A 17,068-nucleotide genomic window follows, 5' to 3' on the forward strand; every position below is an offset into this window, starting at 1 on the left:
TTCAATGAAATTTAAGGAAATTTTTTATAAAATTAGTGGAATTCATATGAAAAATTTAACAGCAAAGTTTACTAAATGGATTAAATGAATAAATCGCCATTTTTATTACTAACAACGGCAAAATAGCGGAAAAATTCTGTGAAATATTAGTGAAACGAACGAAGTTAAGTTTTGTTTATTTAAGTAGAGCAAAGAAGTTTAAATAAGATTCCAGAGTATGCAATTTTACGACATTGTTACAATAAAATAGGCGCTAGATAAGCCTCATTAAATCACTATAATTGCTTACTTTTATATTACTATAATTGTTTTCTTTCATTTGTTTACGCAAATTTTTCAAATTATTAATTTCAACGCAAGTTGTTCGTTACGTAGTCAAATTTTATTGACAAGATTCACACGCATATGCGAACTACATTTATATAGGTATAACAATATTAATAAGTTTTATACGTTAAAATTTTTATATTTTATGACGACGCACACCAAAATCGTAAAATCATTGTTCCATTCATCTCTTTTAACATAGCGCTTGTAAACAATCAAGATTTTACACGGACACTGATGATTGGCTGAAAGAAAATGACGTCACAATCGAAACATTTGCCAGTGAACACGAACGCCGTCATCAAAAATAAAAAAATTAATAATCAATAATAATTATTAATATTACAATTCAACGAAAATGGTAATAATAGTAATAATTTTATTTTAAAAGAAATTTTCAAATATTCGGCTTTCTGGATAACTTTTTTGCCTGCCATGTTGAAAATCTTGTGTGGGCTTTTTCGATCATCGTATTCATGTGGCTTGTTAGCTGAATTTTTGAAAAAAAATTCATTGATTTTATATATTCTCCTTACACAAACATTAAAACATCTATCTATCTACCTACCTACCTACCTACCTACCTACCTACCTACCTACCTACCTATCCATCCATCCATCCATCCATCCATCCATCCATCCATCCATCCATCCATCGATCTATCTATTTATCTATCTATCTATCTATCTATCTATCTATCTATCTATCTATCTATCTATCTATCTATCTATCTATCTATCTATCTATCTATCTATCTATCCATCCATCTATATATCTACCTACCTATCTACCTATCCATCAATCTATATATCTATATCTATTTATCTATTCCCATACATCTAATTATCCGTCCGTCTATTTATAAATATGAGAAAGAAATTTAGAAAGAAAAAAGGATATAAAGATCCTAACATCGATATCTGGCTGATGTGTTTGTAGTTTCTCAGAAAAAGGTGCCAACTTGGTCTGCTGAAACTTTCTCAAGCATTCATCCATCCTAGCAGCCTGGACGCGAGATCATAATAATAATAATAATAATGATGATGATGAAATTCTTTTAACATAATTAATGCGTCTTCTTTATAATTTATAATTATTTTTACAAAAATTATATGAAAAAAATATCATTACAACCAACTAAACCATAAACAGAAAGAACACGTTCACAAACCAAAAAAAACCACCAACCAAACAAACAAGCAAACGAAAAAACACACAGAAACAAACTTTCTCATCTAGTTCTCGAGATGTCACGGGAAAGCAGGACCAGAAATGCCTTAGCAACTCAGAAAGAGCCATATACATACTCTTCAATTCGTGTTTTGAATCATTAGGTACTATACCTGAGAGAATTCCAAAAATGTTATTATTATTATTATTATAGCAATTATATAAATCTTTTAATAATTAATAATAACTATGGAGACAATTTTTAAGACCATCAATCTGTTGGCCGAGAGAATCTTGCATAAGTACTCCAGTTGGGGCCAGTTCACTGAGGACATTCAGGCCCGCATTACTAGGCAGGATCTATATTTATTTAGAGAGTGATGACGACGATGAAGATGGCGATGCTGTTTTGGAGAGATGTTTCAATGATGATGTTTTTTAATGATGGTGTTGTCTATTATTATATTATATACAGGCATAATCCTAAAAATTTGTTGTCACTAGTTCAAATAGAACATCTCATGACCTGTATTCGATTTTCAAATTCATAATAATTAAATTGGTTTAATTAGCTCAAATTCGTATTAACTTTATTATTAGTTATTTTTAATTCTATTTACTTGGATGAAAAGTTATTAAGAAATAATCATAATGTCGTTGCACTTCAATCAATCAATCAATCAATCAATCAATCAATCAATCAATCAATCAATCAATCAATCAATCAATCAATCAATCGATCGATCAATCGATCAATCAATCAATTGCACTTCCTCATTCAAAGAGCTGAACAAACCAACGGAACCTTACGTCTGAAGAATGCCTTATTGCGATTCTTTGAGACCACAAATGGTGATAATGATGATGTTGTTCATGATGATGTTGTCTATGATGATGTTAAGATTGTAATGGCGAACAGGCACAAACAAACAGACAAAGAAACAACGACAAAAAACTAAAAAAACCTGATGTGCAGCATTACACTTCCACGAAATGACGTCATTATGGAAAGCCTGAGCGGCAGCTAGTAGCTCGTCGCTGGTGTTGTAGGTTAGCGCCATCTCTGGCACGGGTCCATGCATGTAGGCGTCAACTCTTGTTAGATTTAAACTAGTCATCGACGTCACGTTGACGTCACGGCTGCCGATGACGTCATCGTCGATGTTGCCGGTTAAAAGTTCTAACTCTGACGCCACCGATGATGACGAGGAGGGCGATGCTCTCTTTGTACCGTTCTATTTTTAGTATGGTTCGGTGGTTTTATTCATCTTTCGTATTTTTGTTAACTTTTAAAAATTTCATCTACTTTTAGTACTTTCATTTGGTTTCATTCAGAAAAGTATTTTTATATAAATATAAACCTTAATTGTTATTACAACAGAGTTACAACACAATTGTTGTAAACATTTCAAAGTATATATCATCCCAACTATCCTAATCATCTTCCATTACATAAACGTACAAACGAAAGAACGAACAAGCAAACAAATAAACAGACAAACGAACCAACCTTTTTGCCATTACTCCTCTCAACAACACCATCTACATTATTAATATCTCTCGTTACTTTCTTCTCGACAGCCACACCCAGCACATCACTACTTTTATTATTATTATTACTACTATTCTGGGGAGTATCGATCGATTTCAACACCAAAGTCGAGTGTTGATTGAATCGTCGGATTAGTGAAATGTTTGCCGATGATATTGAGCCTGGCTCCTTTTCAGGGAAATAATCCTCTCCATAGTACTGCACAATGAAAAACATCAAACAACCGCTTATTATTTGTCAATCCAATCAATCAATCAATCATCGTTTAGCGTCCAGACACCCAGTTCTCCCGAGGTAGGACGTTGTTTTCTTTGCCATCAATTTAAATGGTTGATTGATTGGTTGATTAAAAATTTGTATTTTTAATATAAACCGAAACGGACAGTTCGGTAGTCTAATGATTAAAGGCGCCTGTTTCGTGAGTAGTTTGCTGCAGTTATCGAGTTCGAATCCATAAAATCCTTCAATAACTGTATGTAGGTATGTATAGATAAACACGTGGAATTTTGTAAGAAGTTGCGTGTTGTGGTGTAGCCACACATATTTGTTTCGCATATGTATGCATGTATAAATTCACATATTAAACATATACAACCTCATAGAAAAGACCCACTTACATATTTAGATATAAATAAATATACTCTTATTAATTTGTTTCTAGTTAATTTATTTTTAATTCTTTCACGGTTAACCTTCAAAGGTATCAACAAACAACACACAAACAAACACGCTGCATGTAAATAAAGTACACATTAAGCTATGCATTGTATGCACACATTGCATGTGATAAAAAGGGATTTGTTTGCATTCAAACTCGGTAACTGCACTAGAAGGAACAGGTGCCTTGACGACTATACTACCATCTTATCACGCGTATAACCTCATCTGACGATGTCTCAATTAATGACTGTAGATCCATTCTATTCCCTGATTTTTCTGTCTCAATTTCTGATCTCAAAACTTTGGAAAGAAAAGAATTAAAATATGAATAATGATTTTAAAATTGTTTCGTTCTGTATTCCAACAACAACGACAACAACAGCATCCACACCAACAACAACATCACCATCATAACTCACTCTTCTCATCGTTCTTGGCACAGTCAGCAAACAACTCTTTGTCACTGATATTAATGCGATCTCTGTGAAAATAGTGCGATTGAAAGAACTCATACCAGAATTCCTGCTCTGTCAACTTATCGGGTACATACTCCAAGTGCTTCTGTTCAACTGCAAAATGGAGAATATTTTAAGAAAATATACTACAGTAGGACGATACACCCACACACACAACACAAACAAACACACACACCAAATAACACAGAGTGAGATAGAAAGAGAAAAATTGAGAAATAAAGTGAGAAAAAGACATGCCCACACACACACATATACCAAACAACACAAAGAGTGAGATAGAAAGAGAGAAAAACTGAGAAATAAAATAAGAAAAACACATGCCCACCCACACACAGACAAAGAAACAAACACACACAGGAACAAACATACCGGCTGGGTAAGTCTTAAATATGTTGTCAATCACGTCTGGGGTTAAGTTGTACCTGATGCCATTGCACCCCTCTGCCGTGCCCTGGATATCTGCCTGGGGTGTGGTGGTGTTTGCAATACTTGCATAAAAATTATTTTTATCAACAACTGGAAACTATAATTAATAACGTAACGTAATTATACATTTTATTTACGTACTATAATTTAACAATAACTAACTATTGTTATATAGAATTATCACAAATTGTGATTTAATTTAATGATATGCATATGTTTGTGCTTGTGAGTGTTATGAATTAATAAAAATCATTATTATTATTATCATGATTCTTAGCATAATTATTTTTATTATGAAAATAATTAAAAATTATAAAAACAAAGAATAAGCAGACCAAAAAGCCAGCTGAAACACCAATGTTTTGTGCTGATGAGTCTATCAGCTTATTACTCTATTTTGTTATAAGTAAAAAAAATAATAATTAATCAATCAATTAATTAATCAATCAATTAATTAATTAACTAGGAATTAGTAATAAAAAAAAAAAAAGGAGAAAGACAGACAGAAAAAAGTGAGACAAAGCAGTCGCATGATGATAACACAGATCTTAATAAATATTGACAAATTACAATAGTTAATTTGAAAAAACATTTTAAAATAATATTTTTTTATAATCTTTGTTTACCTTCAGTCTATCAGACCAGAATTCTTCCGGTGTGAGAACGTTGCCGACGACTAAATTTTTATACATTTGAAACAACTCGGGGTCCTCTTGCAACATTCTAGTAAAATAAAAAAAATATCAATATTATTTCAATGAAATTTTTTAAAGAATACTAATAAAACAGTGTAAAAATCATTACAAATAGATGTAACTTACTTATGTTTCTCTTCTAAATCGCCATTAATTTTCCTTTTAAACTTAACGAGCATTTGCTGGAGTAGATCCTTGACAGATTCACGATCTTTTAATTGAGCAGATCGGCCACCCGGGTTATTAAAATGAAATGTGCTAGCCCCACTAGAGTGAAGAACTATTTGAAGTTGAATTTTTTCTTTTTTATCTGGGGAAATTTTCTGAACTGTAAAGAAGAAAAATTTATTGCTGAGAATTTTAGCAAATAAATAAAAAACTAAAAAGAAATGCCTGTTAACCTTTAATATCAGAATAATTGTAGCTGATAGTGAATGAATCTTTTCCGGATGGCATCCAGGCCAGTCGCTCAGTTAGCAAGTAGAGGGTACCGTCACATTTTTTATTCTTTACATGGGTTATGTTCAATAAAACATCCTCCAAAGATTTTGCCATATTTAAGTTAGTTGGGACTTAGGAGGAGTAGGCAAAAATAACTAGCTTTAGTAAGTTTAGTTTATTAGTTTTTACTTTTTAGTAGTTTTTTTCAAATCTATAGTTTTTCTTTTTAGTTAGTGAAATTTCTGCAAATTTTTTAAAAATCAATCAGAAAAAAGTCACTATTTTTTGTATTCGTATTCAATTAGAAAATGAGTTTAGAAAATTTGAACAAAAAATTAATAATAAATAAAATTAAATATTTAAATAAATAAAATTAAATTAAATACAATTTTAGAAAAATTAAAAAATAAAAAATAAAATGTATAACACCTGTGAATAGCAACAAATCTAGTGCTCCAAATAATCTTTTGACAAAATTTTCAATATTTGATCTCAAAAACAATTTAAATATTTGATCCAAATTAACAAATCAGCAAATTAATAAAGCAACCCTACTTTAAAAGCCGAGACGTATTATCGCTATTTGTACATAGACTGCATAACATTAAAACTTAAGCAAAATTTAACTTATCATGAACAAAATGATTCATACTTTTAAACTGAGGAAATGATATTACAAAATCATTAATTTCATCATTAATTAATTATAAATTTATTGTTTAATTAGTTAATTTTTTACAATTCAATCTCAATATAGTTCAATAATTGATCACCTGTAAACTTTGTAACCTGGGACTTTAAACTTGTGTGACAAGTTTATTTTGAACACCGATTTTTCAAATCAAATTTGAGAAAAATGGCTAAAATAAAAGGTAAAATTTAATAAATATTGTGTTTTTCTATAATAATTATTATTTATATTCATAATATTATTATGCTTTTTGCATTTTTTAATTAAAAAATAATTTATTTTATAACTATTTAATATTTTAATTTTTAATGAATGATGTGTAATAGTTGCTTCTTTTATTTTATATGTATGAAATTGAAGAATATAATAATATATATAAAGATAGACTGTTTAGATGTGGTATTAATATTATTTCATTATAATTGAAATTTGAATTCATGTATTATTTTTTACAAATATTTTATTTTTAATTTTAATAAATGTTCATTATAGTTGGTCCTATTGTTGAAATTCAAGGAGATGAGATGACAAGGTTGTTTTCATTATTAATATTATTATTATTAAAGATTTTTCTATTATAATTTATAATATAATTATCCTATCACTATATTTATAAAATCTTAAAAGTTATAATCAAATTATTGTTAGGATTATCTGGGACCTCATAAAGGACAAACTCATCTTTCCATATCTGGACATTGAAATTCATTTTTTTGACCTGTCCATACAGAATAGAGATAAAACTGATGACCAAGGTTAATTTTATTATTATTATTATTTGTTTGTTATCATAAAGTTAAACATATCCAAAGCATTGCTACTTTCTACTGTAACGTTGCATTAGGTAAAAATCAACATTTGTATAACTATTACAACTACTACTACTACTGCTGCTGCTACTACTACTACTGCAACTACTACCATCATTATTACCTGACTAATACTTTATTACTGTTTATACTACTATTACTGCTGCTGCTTATACTGCTGCTGTCGCTGCTATTACTGCTGCAGCTGCAGCTGCTTCTACTACTACGACTACTGCCGCTGCTACTACTGCCGCTGCTACTACTGTTGCTGCTAGTAGCACACTACACATAATAGTTGACGAAACGTATATTTATTTTAAACTGATCAATAATCCATTCATTATTTTCTTACTTATTCTTCTCAATCAATCAATTAATAATAGCGTTAAAGTCGGTTAATTAAACGAACTAATGACGACAAAGTATTATAATTAATAAGTGAACTAATTAATAGCAGAACTTCATATTAATAATTAATTGATCAGTTAATCAGTTAATTAATTGATTATTTAATTAATTGTAGTTACCATCGAGTGTGCAAATGCAATCAAGAAATACAACGTTGGTGTCAAGTGTGCTACCATTACACCAGATGAACATAGAGTGGAAGGTTTATTATTATTTATTATTATTATTGTTGATGTTGTTGTTGTTTTATTATTATTGTTGTTGTTGCTGTTGTTGTTTTGCTTCGGCACTAAGCCTGCATATTCAAATTTTCTATCACCATCTCATCGATCATCATTTGTGCTTTGGCGGGGAGGGGGGAATTATTTAAATGTAAAACACACATACTCACACGCATACACACACGCACACACACATACACACATACACACTCACGGCAAGCACACACGCGCACACAAACAACCACACAAGAATTTATACCGAAAAAATGTGGATGATATACATGAACACATTTACATGCGCGCACACACGCATACACACACACACATACACACACACACGCAAGAATTTAAACTGAAGAAAATGTGGAAATCCCCGAACGGTACCATTAGGAACATTTTAGGGGGTACGGTTTTCAGGGAGGCTATCATTTGCAAGAACATTCCAAGAATTGTTAGTAATTGGAAAAAGCCTATTGTGATTGGACGTCATGCCTTTGGGGACCAGGTTTTTTTGTTGTTTCTTTATTTTTTGTTGTTGCTACTTTGGTTATTGTTTTTTTGGTTGTCGTTGTTGTTGTTTATGTTGTTGTTATTGTTGTAGTTATAACTATTATCGTCATCATCATCATAATAACCGTAATCATCATCTTCATCATCACCATCATCAGTACAAAGCAACGGACTTCGTAGTACCCGGTGATGGAAAATTAGAGATAACCTTCACCCCGGCAGACGGCAAACAGTGCCCGATGAGATATAGTGTCTTTGATTTCGTGGGGACGGGAGGAGTGGCCCTGGCCATGTATAACACTGATGAGGTGCTTCATTTGGAAAAAAAATGATTTCTGTATTAAAAACCGCGGCTTTTAATCATTACACTGTCAATCTCAGATGAATATTAGAGATAATAATATGTAATAATAGTATTATTACTAATAATAATCAGGTTTATATTTTTTTATTCCTTTTTTATTAATTTTCCTCCATTTTTTTACCTCAGTCTATCCGCGATTTCGCTCATTCATCATTTCAAATGGCTCTTCAGAAAAAGATGAATTTGTATATGAGGTGATTGATAGATTGATGAATAGATGGACGAATGAATGATGGAGGGATGAATTGATTGATGGATGCACGGATGGATAATAATAGTAGTGTAGAAGCAGCAGCAGAAACAGCAGTAGTAGCAGCAGTAGTAGTAATAGTAGTAGCAGTAGTAAGAGCAGCTGTAGTGGTAATAGTAGTAGTATTTTTATTATTATTACTGCTGTTATTCTTTTAAGTACAAAGAACACAATTCTGAAGCATTACGACGGCAGATTTAGAGACCTATTCGCAGAAATATACGCCAAGTTCGTACTAATAACAGTAATAACAACAATAGCAACCTTAAGAATAATAACATTAATAATATTAAAAGCAATAATAATAATAATAATGTTAATAATAATATAATAATAATATAATAATATTAATAATGTTAAAAAGTAATAGTGAATACTAGCCACAGTAGTAGTTGCTCGTTCCATAATTTTAGGGAGTACAAATCCATATTCGAGTCGGTCGGTATCGAATACGAACACCGACTGATCGACGACATGGTAGCCCAGGCCCTCAAATCAGAGGGGGGGTTCGTGTGGGCCTGCAAGAATTACGATGGCGACGTTCAGTCCGATTCTGTGGCCCAAGGTTTTGATGACGATGGCAATGATGATGACGATAATGATGATGCTGATAATTTTTTTTTATTTCATTTTTGTGGTTCAGGGTTCGGAAGTTTAGGGATGATGACCAGCGTGTTGATATGCCCCGATGGCAAAACGGTAGAAGCAGAGGCCGCCCACGGTACAGTTACCAGGCATTACAGGTTCCATCAGCAGGGCAAAGAAACATCCACTAATCCTATTGGTCGGTATTGAAATGTTCTTTAATTTTATTGGTCGGTTTTGAAGTTATGTTTAATTCTATTGATAAGTTGATTTTGAATATGAAAGATCCGTTAATTCGTTATTGTCGTTGTAAGTTGTAATTTTGGTGATGTTTGTAATGTTATACTACTCTCTCTCTCTCTCTCTCTTTCTCTCTCTCTCTCACAATCACACACACATTTTTCAGCTTCCATATTTGCCTGGACGAGGGGTTTGTTACATCGAGCTAAACTGGACGACAATTTGAAATTAGAAAAGTTTGCAATGAGTTTGGAAAGGGTGTGCGTTGAGACCATAGAATCCGGATACATGACCAAAGATTTGGCGCTCTGCATTAAGCCTATTAGCGAGTTGGTTTTGATGATGATGTTGATAGTGATGATGATGATGATGAGAATGTCGACGACGATGTTAATTCTGGGTATATGACTAAGAATTATGCGTTCGTTCTGTTTTGAGCCCCTCTACTAATTGGTGTTGATGGTGAAGATGATGTTAGTAATGTTGGGGACGACGACGATGATAATGATGATGACGACGACGATGATGATGATGATGATGATTGAGATTATGATACTGATGATGCCAATCCCGACGACCTTCGTTCTCGCAGACTCAGCAGAAAGGATTACCTAAACACTTTTGAATTCCTCGACAAACTGGCCGAAAACTTGAAAGTGAAGTTGGAAGGAAATTTATGCCATCTCTGATGATGATGATGGTGGTGGTGGCCTATTTTTTTACCTTTCTTGATCTAGTTTTTAAATGTATAATCTTCGGTTGAATTTGCTGTGCCTTCACTGCGGTAGTATGCAGTAGTATTTATCTTTATATATTCCTTGTATTATTATTATCATTGTTGTGGTTATCGTTTATGGTTATTATTATTATTGTTATTATTATAGTTGATTTTTGTTGTATTTCATTCCATACACAGTTCTTTCAGTTTATACTCAAGCCAGGATGTCATTGTTCGGCATAGCTTACATTATGGTTTAATCACAGCACAAAACACGCGCGAGCACATAATCATAATATTAATAAATAAATAAATAGTTAATAATAATAAATAATAATAATAAATAATAATAAACAATTTGTTTTTTAATGGACTTACATGTATGTTATGAAGTATTATTTTTCTCGGCGGTACTGTTAATGAAATTTTATTATTGTTGTTATTTGTTGTTATTATTATTGTTGTTATTATTATTATTCGATTGTAATGTGTTAAGTTTCGCTTTAGTTGTTTTTTCTTTGTTTTATTTTGTAGTTAAGAAAGTTTAAGACGAGTTTTTGCGTTCTTCGTTTCGATTTTATTAAAAGTGGTGGCCTCTATCAATAAACAATAATTATCATCGATAACGTCCAGAAACTATAATTAAATTAATTAATTAATTAATTAATAGATATTTAGATAGCGCATCATCTTACAGATACGAGAAAAATAAATCGTTCGAAAAAAAATTTCCAATTTCCCAACATAATTACCGCCAAACCAGCCACAGACGAAAGAACAATGACACTGACAACTGCACCACACACTCTTTCTTTCTCTCTCTCTCCCTCTCTCTCTCTCCCTCTCCCTCTCTCTCTCTCCCTCTGATAGAGCGCTTAAAAGCATTTTCTGTGGACAATTGATGGGCCTGATTCGTCGTATTCCTGCTTGCTGATCCACATCTGTTGGAAGGTGGACAGGGAGGCGAGAATGGAACCACCGATCCATACGGAGTACTTCCTCTCTGGTGGGGCGATGATCTTGATCTTCATCGTGCTTGGGGCCATAGCTGTGATCTCCTTCTGCATCCTGTCGGCAATACCTGGAGTAGTGTGGAGTAGAGTGGAGAAAAGTTACTCGGTGTTGGTGGCTTGTAGTTTTTGTTTCGTATCTTTCGTTTGGTATTGGGATGTTGTGCTTGCGGGTTCAAATCCAGCGTTGGTTAAGTAAGATATTGATATTACTCAAAAGCATCTTCGTAGCTTTTGACATTCTAATTCTTTATTGCATTGAGTTTAAAACATTCGAAATGTTTGAGGCGCGGAAATTTGAATAACTTTGGGAAAATTATCGTAAAATGTCAAAAAAGTAGTGTGAAACTAACCAGGGAACATGGTTGAACCACCGCTCATGACTGTGTTGGCATAGAGATCCTTACGGATATCGACATCGCACTTCATGATGCTGTTGAATGTGGTCTCATGGATACCAGCAGATTCCATACCCAAGAAGGCAGGCTGGAAGACGGACTCTGGGCAACGGAAACGTTCGTTTCCGATGGTGATGACCTGAAATTTTTCGAGATGGACATTTTGGATTTTTGTGAAAATTTCACAACGCACAGCGTGTCGTCGTAATCTCAACAATCAAATGCACATCGTCAATCATTGACAGAGCGACAGAAACGTCATTCTCGTTTTAGATCCATTCACGTCTTCAACCAACAGCACAAGCAAACATTTTTTAGCGCAGTTTTTTGAGTTAAAAATCGTCGAGTAACCTGTCCATCGGGCAATTCGTAGCTCTTCTCCAGGGATGATGAGGAGGCAGCAGTGGCCATCTCCTGTTCGAAGTCTAACGCCACGTAGCACAACTTCTCCTTGATGTCTCTCACGATTTCTCTCTCAGCCGTGGTCGTGAATGAGTAACCTCTTTCAGTCAAGATCTTCATGAGGTAATCAGTCAGATCTCTACCGGCGAGATCGAGACGGAGGATGGCGTGGGGAAGGGCATAACCCTCGTAGATAGGGACGGTGTGGGTGACACCATCACCGGAGTCCAGGACGATACCGGTGGTACGTCCGGAGGCATAGAGGGAGAGGACGGCCTGGATGGCTACGTACATGGCTGGCGAATTGAAGGTCTCGAACATGATCTACGAAGTAAAATTCATTAAATTTTAAAATTTTTTTAAAAGTTTATCATCAAAATTTAACACAACATTTATTTGGTTTGAATCGTTTAACAACTAATTAATTTAACCAAATTCAACAACAATTCCTCAATTGTTACCTGGGTCATTTTTTCTCTGTTGGCTTTGGGGTTGAGGGGGGCTTCGGTCAAGAGAACTGGGTGCTCCTCGGGGGCCACACGCAGTTCATTGTAAAAGGTGTGGTGCCAGATCTTCTCCATATCGTCCCAGTTTGTGACGATGCCGTGTTCAATTGGGTACTTGAGAGTTAGGATACCTCTTTTGCTCTGGGCTTCATCTCCCACGTAACTATCCTTCTGACCCATACCAACCATGACACCCTAGAAGCATTTTTGAAGGGAGCCGGGTTAATTATCACTCGGGCATACGGGGAAAATGTACATCGTTAGCGCTTTGGCAATTAAATTGACTAAATAAGACTGTAATGAAAAAAGAATCATCGTGAGCACAGACTGTTTAAAACATTAATGTAAGTTTTTCATATAAGTTGAAACCAAAGAAAATTCTAAACGACATCTAATGTTGAGGCATCTGATATCAATATTCTATTCATCTCAATTGCAATTCATCCATTTCAACTTTTCCTAATTTTTTCTCTTGATTAAAAACAACGCCAACTTAGCAAACTATTCTTTAGATTACATAATTGCGAAGTGTCATCTTTAAACAATCACAATATCCCACATCATAATCCCAATCAATTCTACCAATCAATCAAATCATTCTACAAAAACCCAATAACTTCCGCGTCCAAAATCAACCAAAAACCTAATACAGACGAACGAATGAACGAACAAACAAACCTAGCAAACACAGAACAAAACGGACAAACCTGATGACGGGGGCGACCGACAATTGATGGGAAGACGGCTCTGGGGGCGTCATCTCCGGCAAACCCGGCCTTGCACAGACCTGAACCGTTGTCAACAACTAGGGCGGTAACGTCTTCGTCGCACATTTTGGCAGAGTTTCAAAGTTTGGTTGGTGCTTCGGAGGATTGAAAGAGAGACTGTTGGGGGAAAAATGAATAAAAAATTATTTATTAATATTATAAAAACAATTATTTTTATATTATTTTAATTATTTTTATAATATATTTTATTATTATTTAGTGTTATTATTAACTTTCTTATTGCCGTGGCGTATTGCAGCCACAACAACTTGGAGAGTTTTTAATAAATCTATCGAGTTTGATCAATTTTTAGTTGGAGTTGATTTTGGATTAGTAAATATATAAAATTATGAAATTGATAAATTTTCTTATTGATTTAAAATCATTTCACTTATTCACTGAGTTACATTATTTAATTTTCTTATATCTAGTCTAGTTCAACTATATGTGAAACTGTATAACTCCAAACTAGATTTGTTTGAAAAGTTGGATCAAATTCGCGAAAGAACTAATTTAATTTAAAAATTTAATCCTTTTATTAATTAAAAACTTTTGAATAAACTTAAAATTAACTCCAAATCGACAAAAATAAAAAAAAATTAGAAAAACCACTTAAACAGACAAAATTCTAACTCGAAATTCTCGGGGAACGATAGCAGGGATTAGCTTCTAGTACCTTATATACCAGCACACAAACAACCAAACATACATACATACATTCAACATACATACATTCATACATACATACATACATACACACATACACACAAACATACAAATATACGTGTATATTTACATCAGCGTGTTTGCAATAGAGTAAGCAAGAACATCAGCAATGAACTTACAGTTCTTCAGCCGGTTGCAAAGTTATGTGTGTATGTATGTAAGTAAGTATGTACGTATGTTTTTATGTATGTATGTATGTGTGTGTGTGTGTGTGTGTGTGTGTGTGTGTGTCTGTATGTGTGTGTATGTATGTATGTTTGTACAGTGTGTGTGTGTGTGTGTGAGTATGTGTGCATGAATGTACAGTGTGTGTATGTTTGTATTCCTGCATACATGAACACATACATATGTACACATATGTATACAACAATGAATGTTTCTCCCGGACGTTTAGAATGAAGATGAAGATGATGCTATAAAGAAGCTGGAGCGAGAAGAAAAAAAATTGAAGAGATATGGATAAGTTTAAAAGTGAGGGTACGTGAACGAGGAGAAAAAACAGAAATGGAGAGAGTGAAGATGTTTAGAGAGAGAGAGAGAGAGAGAGAGAGAGAAAGAGAGAGAGAAAGAGTCAGAGTTTGTTGCGTGTATTTTGGCATGGTTCTACGTTGAATTTAATGCGATCGTTCGGCCGTTTGTGTTTGTATGTATGTATTTGTTTTTATGTTTTGCTGACTATTTGCTTGTATGTTTGTTGGTTCGTTCGTTTCTTTGTTCGCTCGTTCGTCTGTATATTTGTATGTATGTCTGTATGTATAGATGGATGGATGGATGTGTGTGTGTGTGAAAGTAAGAAGAAGAGAGAAAGAGCAAAAGAAAGAAATAGAAGAAGAGAAAGAGTGAGAGATGTGAAAGAATTTCTTATGTGGTAATAAATTTAGAAATAATTTATTTTAATTTGCCTTGGTCGACTAGCTTTGCTTTTGATAAAAAATAACAAAAATCATTATCATCAACAACAACAACAACAACGAATTTTCATGCAAATTTATCATACATAGGCTTATCTTCATCTTTCGAACTTTTTAACATGACCATATATGGTTATGATACCTGCCTTCTCTTTAAAATTAAGCTCCACAACATCATGTGTGTGTGTGTTTGCGTGTGTATGCATGTTTATGTGTGTGTATGCATCGTGTGTTTTGTGTGTGTGCGCGCGTATTACTTTATTCAACGCTCACACATACATACATCAATCAAATACATGTATATTGAAACAAACAAACATACACACACATATACAGACACACACTTACATACAGACACACATATATACGTACATACATACATACATCATACATACTTACATACATACACACACATACATACAAAGTTTTTCTTTGTTCGCACATTAAGTTGCGCAGAGCTTGTACAACAAAAACGCATAAGATGTACGCCGTTCCGCTTATTGTTGTGGAGTTGTAGGTGTACTGAAGTTTCTGTGAGTGATGCATCTCTGTGCGTGCGTGTGTGTTTGTGTGTGCGTGTATTACTATTCCTAATCTTTCTCTTTCTTTCTTTCTCTCTCTCTTCTTCTCTGTATCTCTTTCTCTCTTCTCCTCTGTATCTCTCTCTCTCTTCTCTGTATCTTCATCTGTATCTCCCTTTTTTCTATCTTCATTTCTTTTTGATTCTCTATATCCTATCTCTCGTTTTTCAACTATTTTTCTCTTCCACTTTTTTTCTCTTACTTTCTTCTTCTCTCACCTTTTTTCTTTCTTTCACTACTTTTCCTATCTCTCTCTCTCTCTCGCTCTCTCTTTCCATCTTTCGTTTTTTTTACAATTCCCATTCAATCCATCTTTTTTCTTTTTTTTCTTTCTGAATGAAATTGATCGAAAGAATGAACAAAAAAAATCTAAATGAATGAATGAAACTGAATGACTGAGTGAATAGAAACACATGGATGAATGAACTAATGGATGAACGAACTTTTCATAGAATTAGCGTTGAATTAGTTAGTTAAATTAACGGTAATAAGCTAAATAATGCGAAAAGTAATTGTCTGGCAATGATGATGATATGATGATGTCGAATTTGACATCATCATCATCATCATCGTCGTCGAGGTCATCATCATCATCATCGTCGTCATCATCATTTTTGAAATCTTACTGGCTTTCATTGTTTTAACGGTAACACGGACGGCTAATAACAATAACAATAATAATAGCAACAGACGAGCAAAATAACAAAAACATAGCATGAGCCTAATTCCATGCCCTTATATGGAAAGCGAACACGTACGTACATACACACACAAACAAACAAACACACACGCATACACACACATATATACATATTTAATACCTATAACCTACACAAACATACATACGTATAAAGATTCATACATACGCCCAAACATACATACAAACGAACATGCATACTAACATATATGCTGCTTAACTCTGATGCCACAACTATAACAACAGCGTTCGTTGCATGTTTGAAATAATTTCATTTGTGTTGGCAGCGTTTGTTGGTGATTGGTTCATTTGTTTAGCTTCTGTGAAGTGCGCGCTATAAAAATTTGCTGCTTCTGAGTTATCATCCGTCTGGTCTATCCTTTCCTTTATTCATTCACTTATGTATCAATTCACTCATTCATCCGAACTTAAATTTACCCATCCATTCATTCACTTATTCATTTGTCAATCCACCTATCCACTAATTAATTAATTTATTACTCAATAAATTAGTCTACGGAGGCAA

General features: G+C 33.5%; 3 protein-coding genes across 3 annotated transcripts; 1 reads left to right on the top strand and 2 right to left on the bottom strand.

Moving 5' to 3' along the window:
- Positions 1-372: 372 nt before the first annotated feature.
- On the bottom strand, positions 373-6,297 carry HELRODRAFT_102185 (hypothetical protein). The gene is made up of 14 exons (XM_009026488.1): positions 6,178-6,297; positions 5,709-5,990; positions 5,434-5,635; positions 5,239-5,335; positions 4,948-5,004; positions 4,556-4,649; positions 4,130-4,279; positions 3,931-4,010; positions 3,009-3,248; positions 2,464-2,733; positions 1,768-1,858; positions 1,556-1,671; positions 1,241-1,333; positions 373-817 (listed from the first exon to the last, which is right to left on the bottom strand). Exons 2-14 carry the CDS (start codon positions 5,860-5,862, stop codon positions 725-727), a joined length of 1,737 nt encoding a protein of 578 aa, XP_009024736.1. The 5' UTR covers positions 5,863-5,990; positions 6,178-6,297; the 3' UTR covers positions 373-724.
- A 307-nt stretch (positions 6,298-6,604) lies between these two features.
- Positions 6,605-11,079, top strand: HELRODRAFT_193324 (hypothetical protein; the record flags this gene model as incomplete). Its single annotated transcript, XM_009026489.1, has 13 exons — positions 6,605-6,620; positions 6,932-6,971; positions 7,088-7,194; positions 7,772-7,858; positions 8,222-8,382; positions 8,546-8,695; positions 8,878-8,945; positions 9,161-9,229; positions 9,415-9,566; positions 9,645-9,785; positions 9,993-10,155; positions 10,419-10,982; positions 11,008-11,079. 12 exons carry the CDS (start codon positions 6,605-6,607, stop codon positions 10,513-10,515), a joined length of 1,251 nt encoding a protein of 416 aa, XP_009024737.1. The 3' UTR covers positions 10,516-10,982; positions 11,008-11,079.
- Positions 11,080-11,103: 24 nt separating this feature from the next.
- HELRODRAFT_155129 (hypothetical protein) lies at positions 11,104-13,744 on the bottom strand. Its single transcript, XM_009026490.1, is given in 6 exon segments — positions 11,104-11,359; positions 11,372-11,625; positions 11,908-12,091; positions 12,304-12,678; positions 12,816-13,055; positions 13,568-13,744. 5 exon segments carry the CDS (start codon positions 13,691-13,693, stop codon positions 11,420-11,422), a joined length of 1,131 nt encoding a protein of 376 aa, XP_009024738.1. The 5' UTR covers positions 13,694-13,744; the 3' UTR covers positions 11,104-11,359; positions 11,372-11,419.
- Positions 13,745-17,068: the final 3,324 nt, after the last annotated feature.

Source organism: Helobdella robusta (assembly GCF_000326865.2).
Source record: "Helobdella robusta unplaced genomic scaffold HELROscaffold_47, whole genome shotgun sequence".
Classification (NCBI taxonomy): Eukaryota; Metazoa; Annelida; class Clitellata; order Rhynchobdellida; family Glossiphoniidae; genus Helobdella; species Helobdella robusta.

Excerpts from the sequence above, each read along its gene's own strand:
- HELRODRAFT_102185 (XM_009026488.1), bottom strand. The coding sequence starts at position 5,862 with ATGGCAAAATCTTTGGAGGATGTTTTATTGAACATAACCCATGTAAAG. Across the intron at positions 5,636-5,708 it reads CAATTATTCTGATATTAAAG|TTCAGAAAATTTCCCCAGAT; the intron begins GTTAACAGGCAT and ends TCTTCTTTACAG. Across the intron at positions 4,650-4,947 it reads GTGTTTCAGCTGGCTTTTTG|GCAGATATCCAGGGCACGGC; the intron begins GTCTGCTTATTC and ends ACCACACCCCAG.
- HELRODRAFT_155129 (XM_009026490.1), bottom strand. The coding sequence starts at position 13,693 with ATGTGCGACGAAGACGTTACCGCCCTAGTTGTTGACAACGGTTCAGGT. Across the intron at positions 12,679-12,815 it reads ACAGAGAAAAAATGACCCAG|ATCATGTTCGAGACCTTCAA; the intron begins GTAACAATTGAG and ends TTTACTTCGTAG. Across the intron at positions 11,626-11,907 it reads TGGTTCAACCATGTTCCCTG|GTATTGCCGACAGGATGCAG; the intron begins GTTAGTTTCACA and ends ACACTACTCCAG.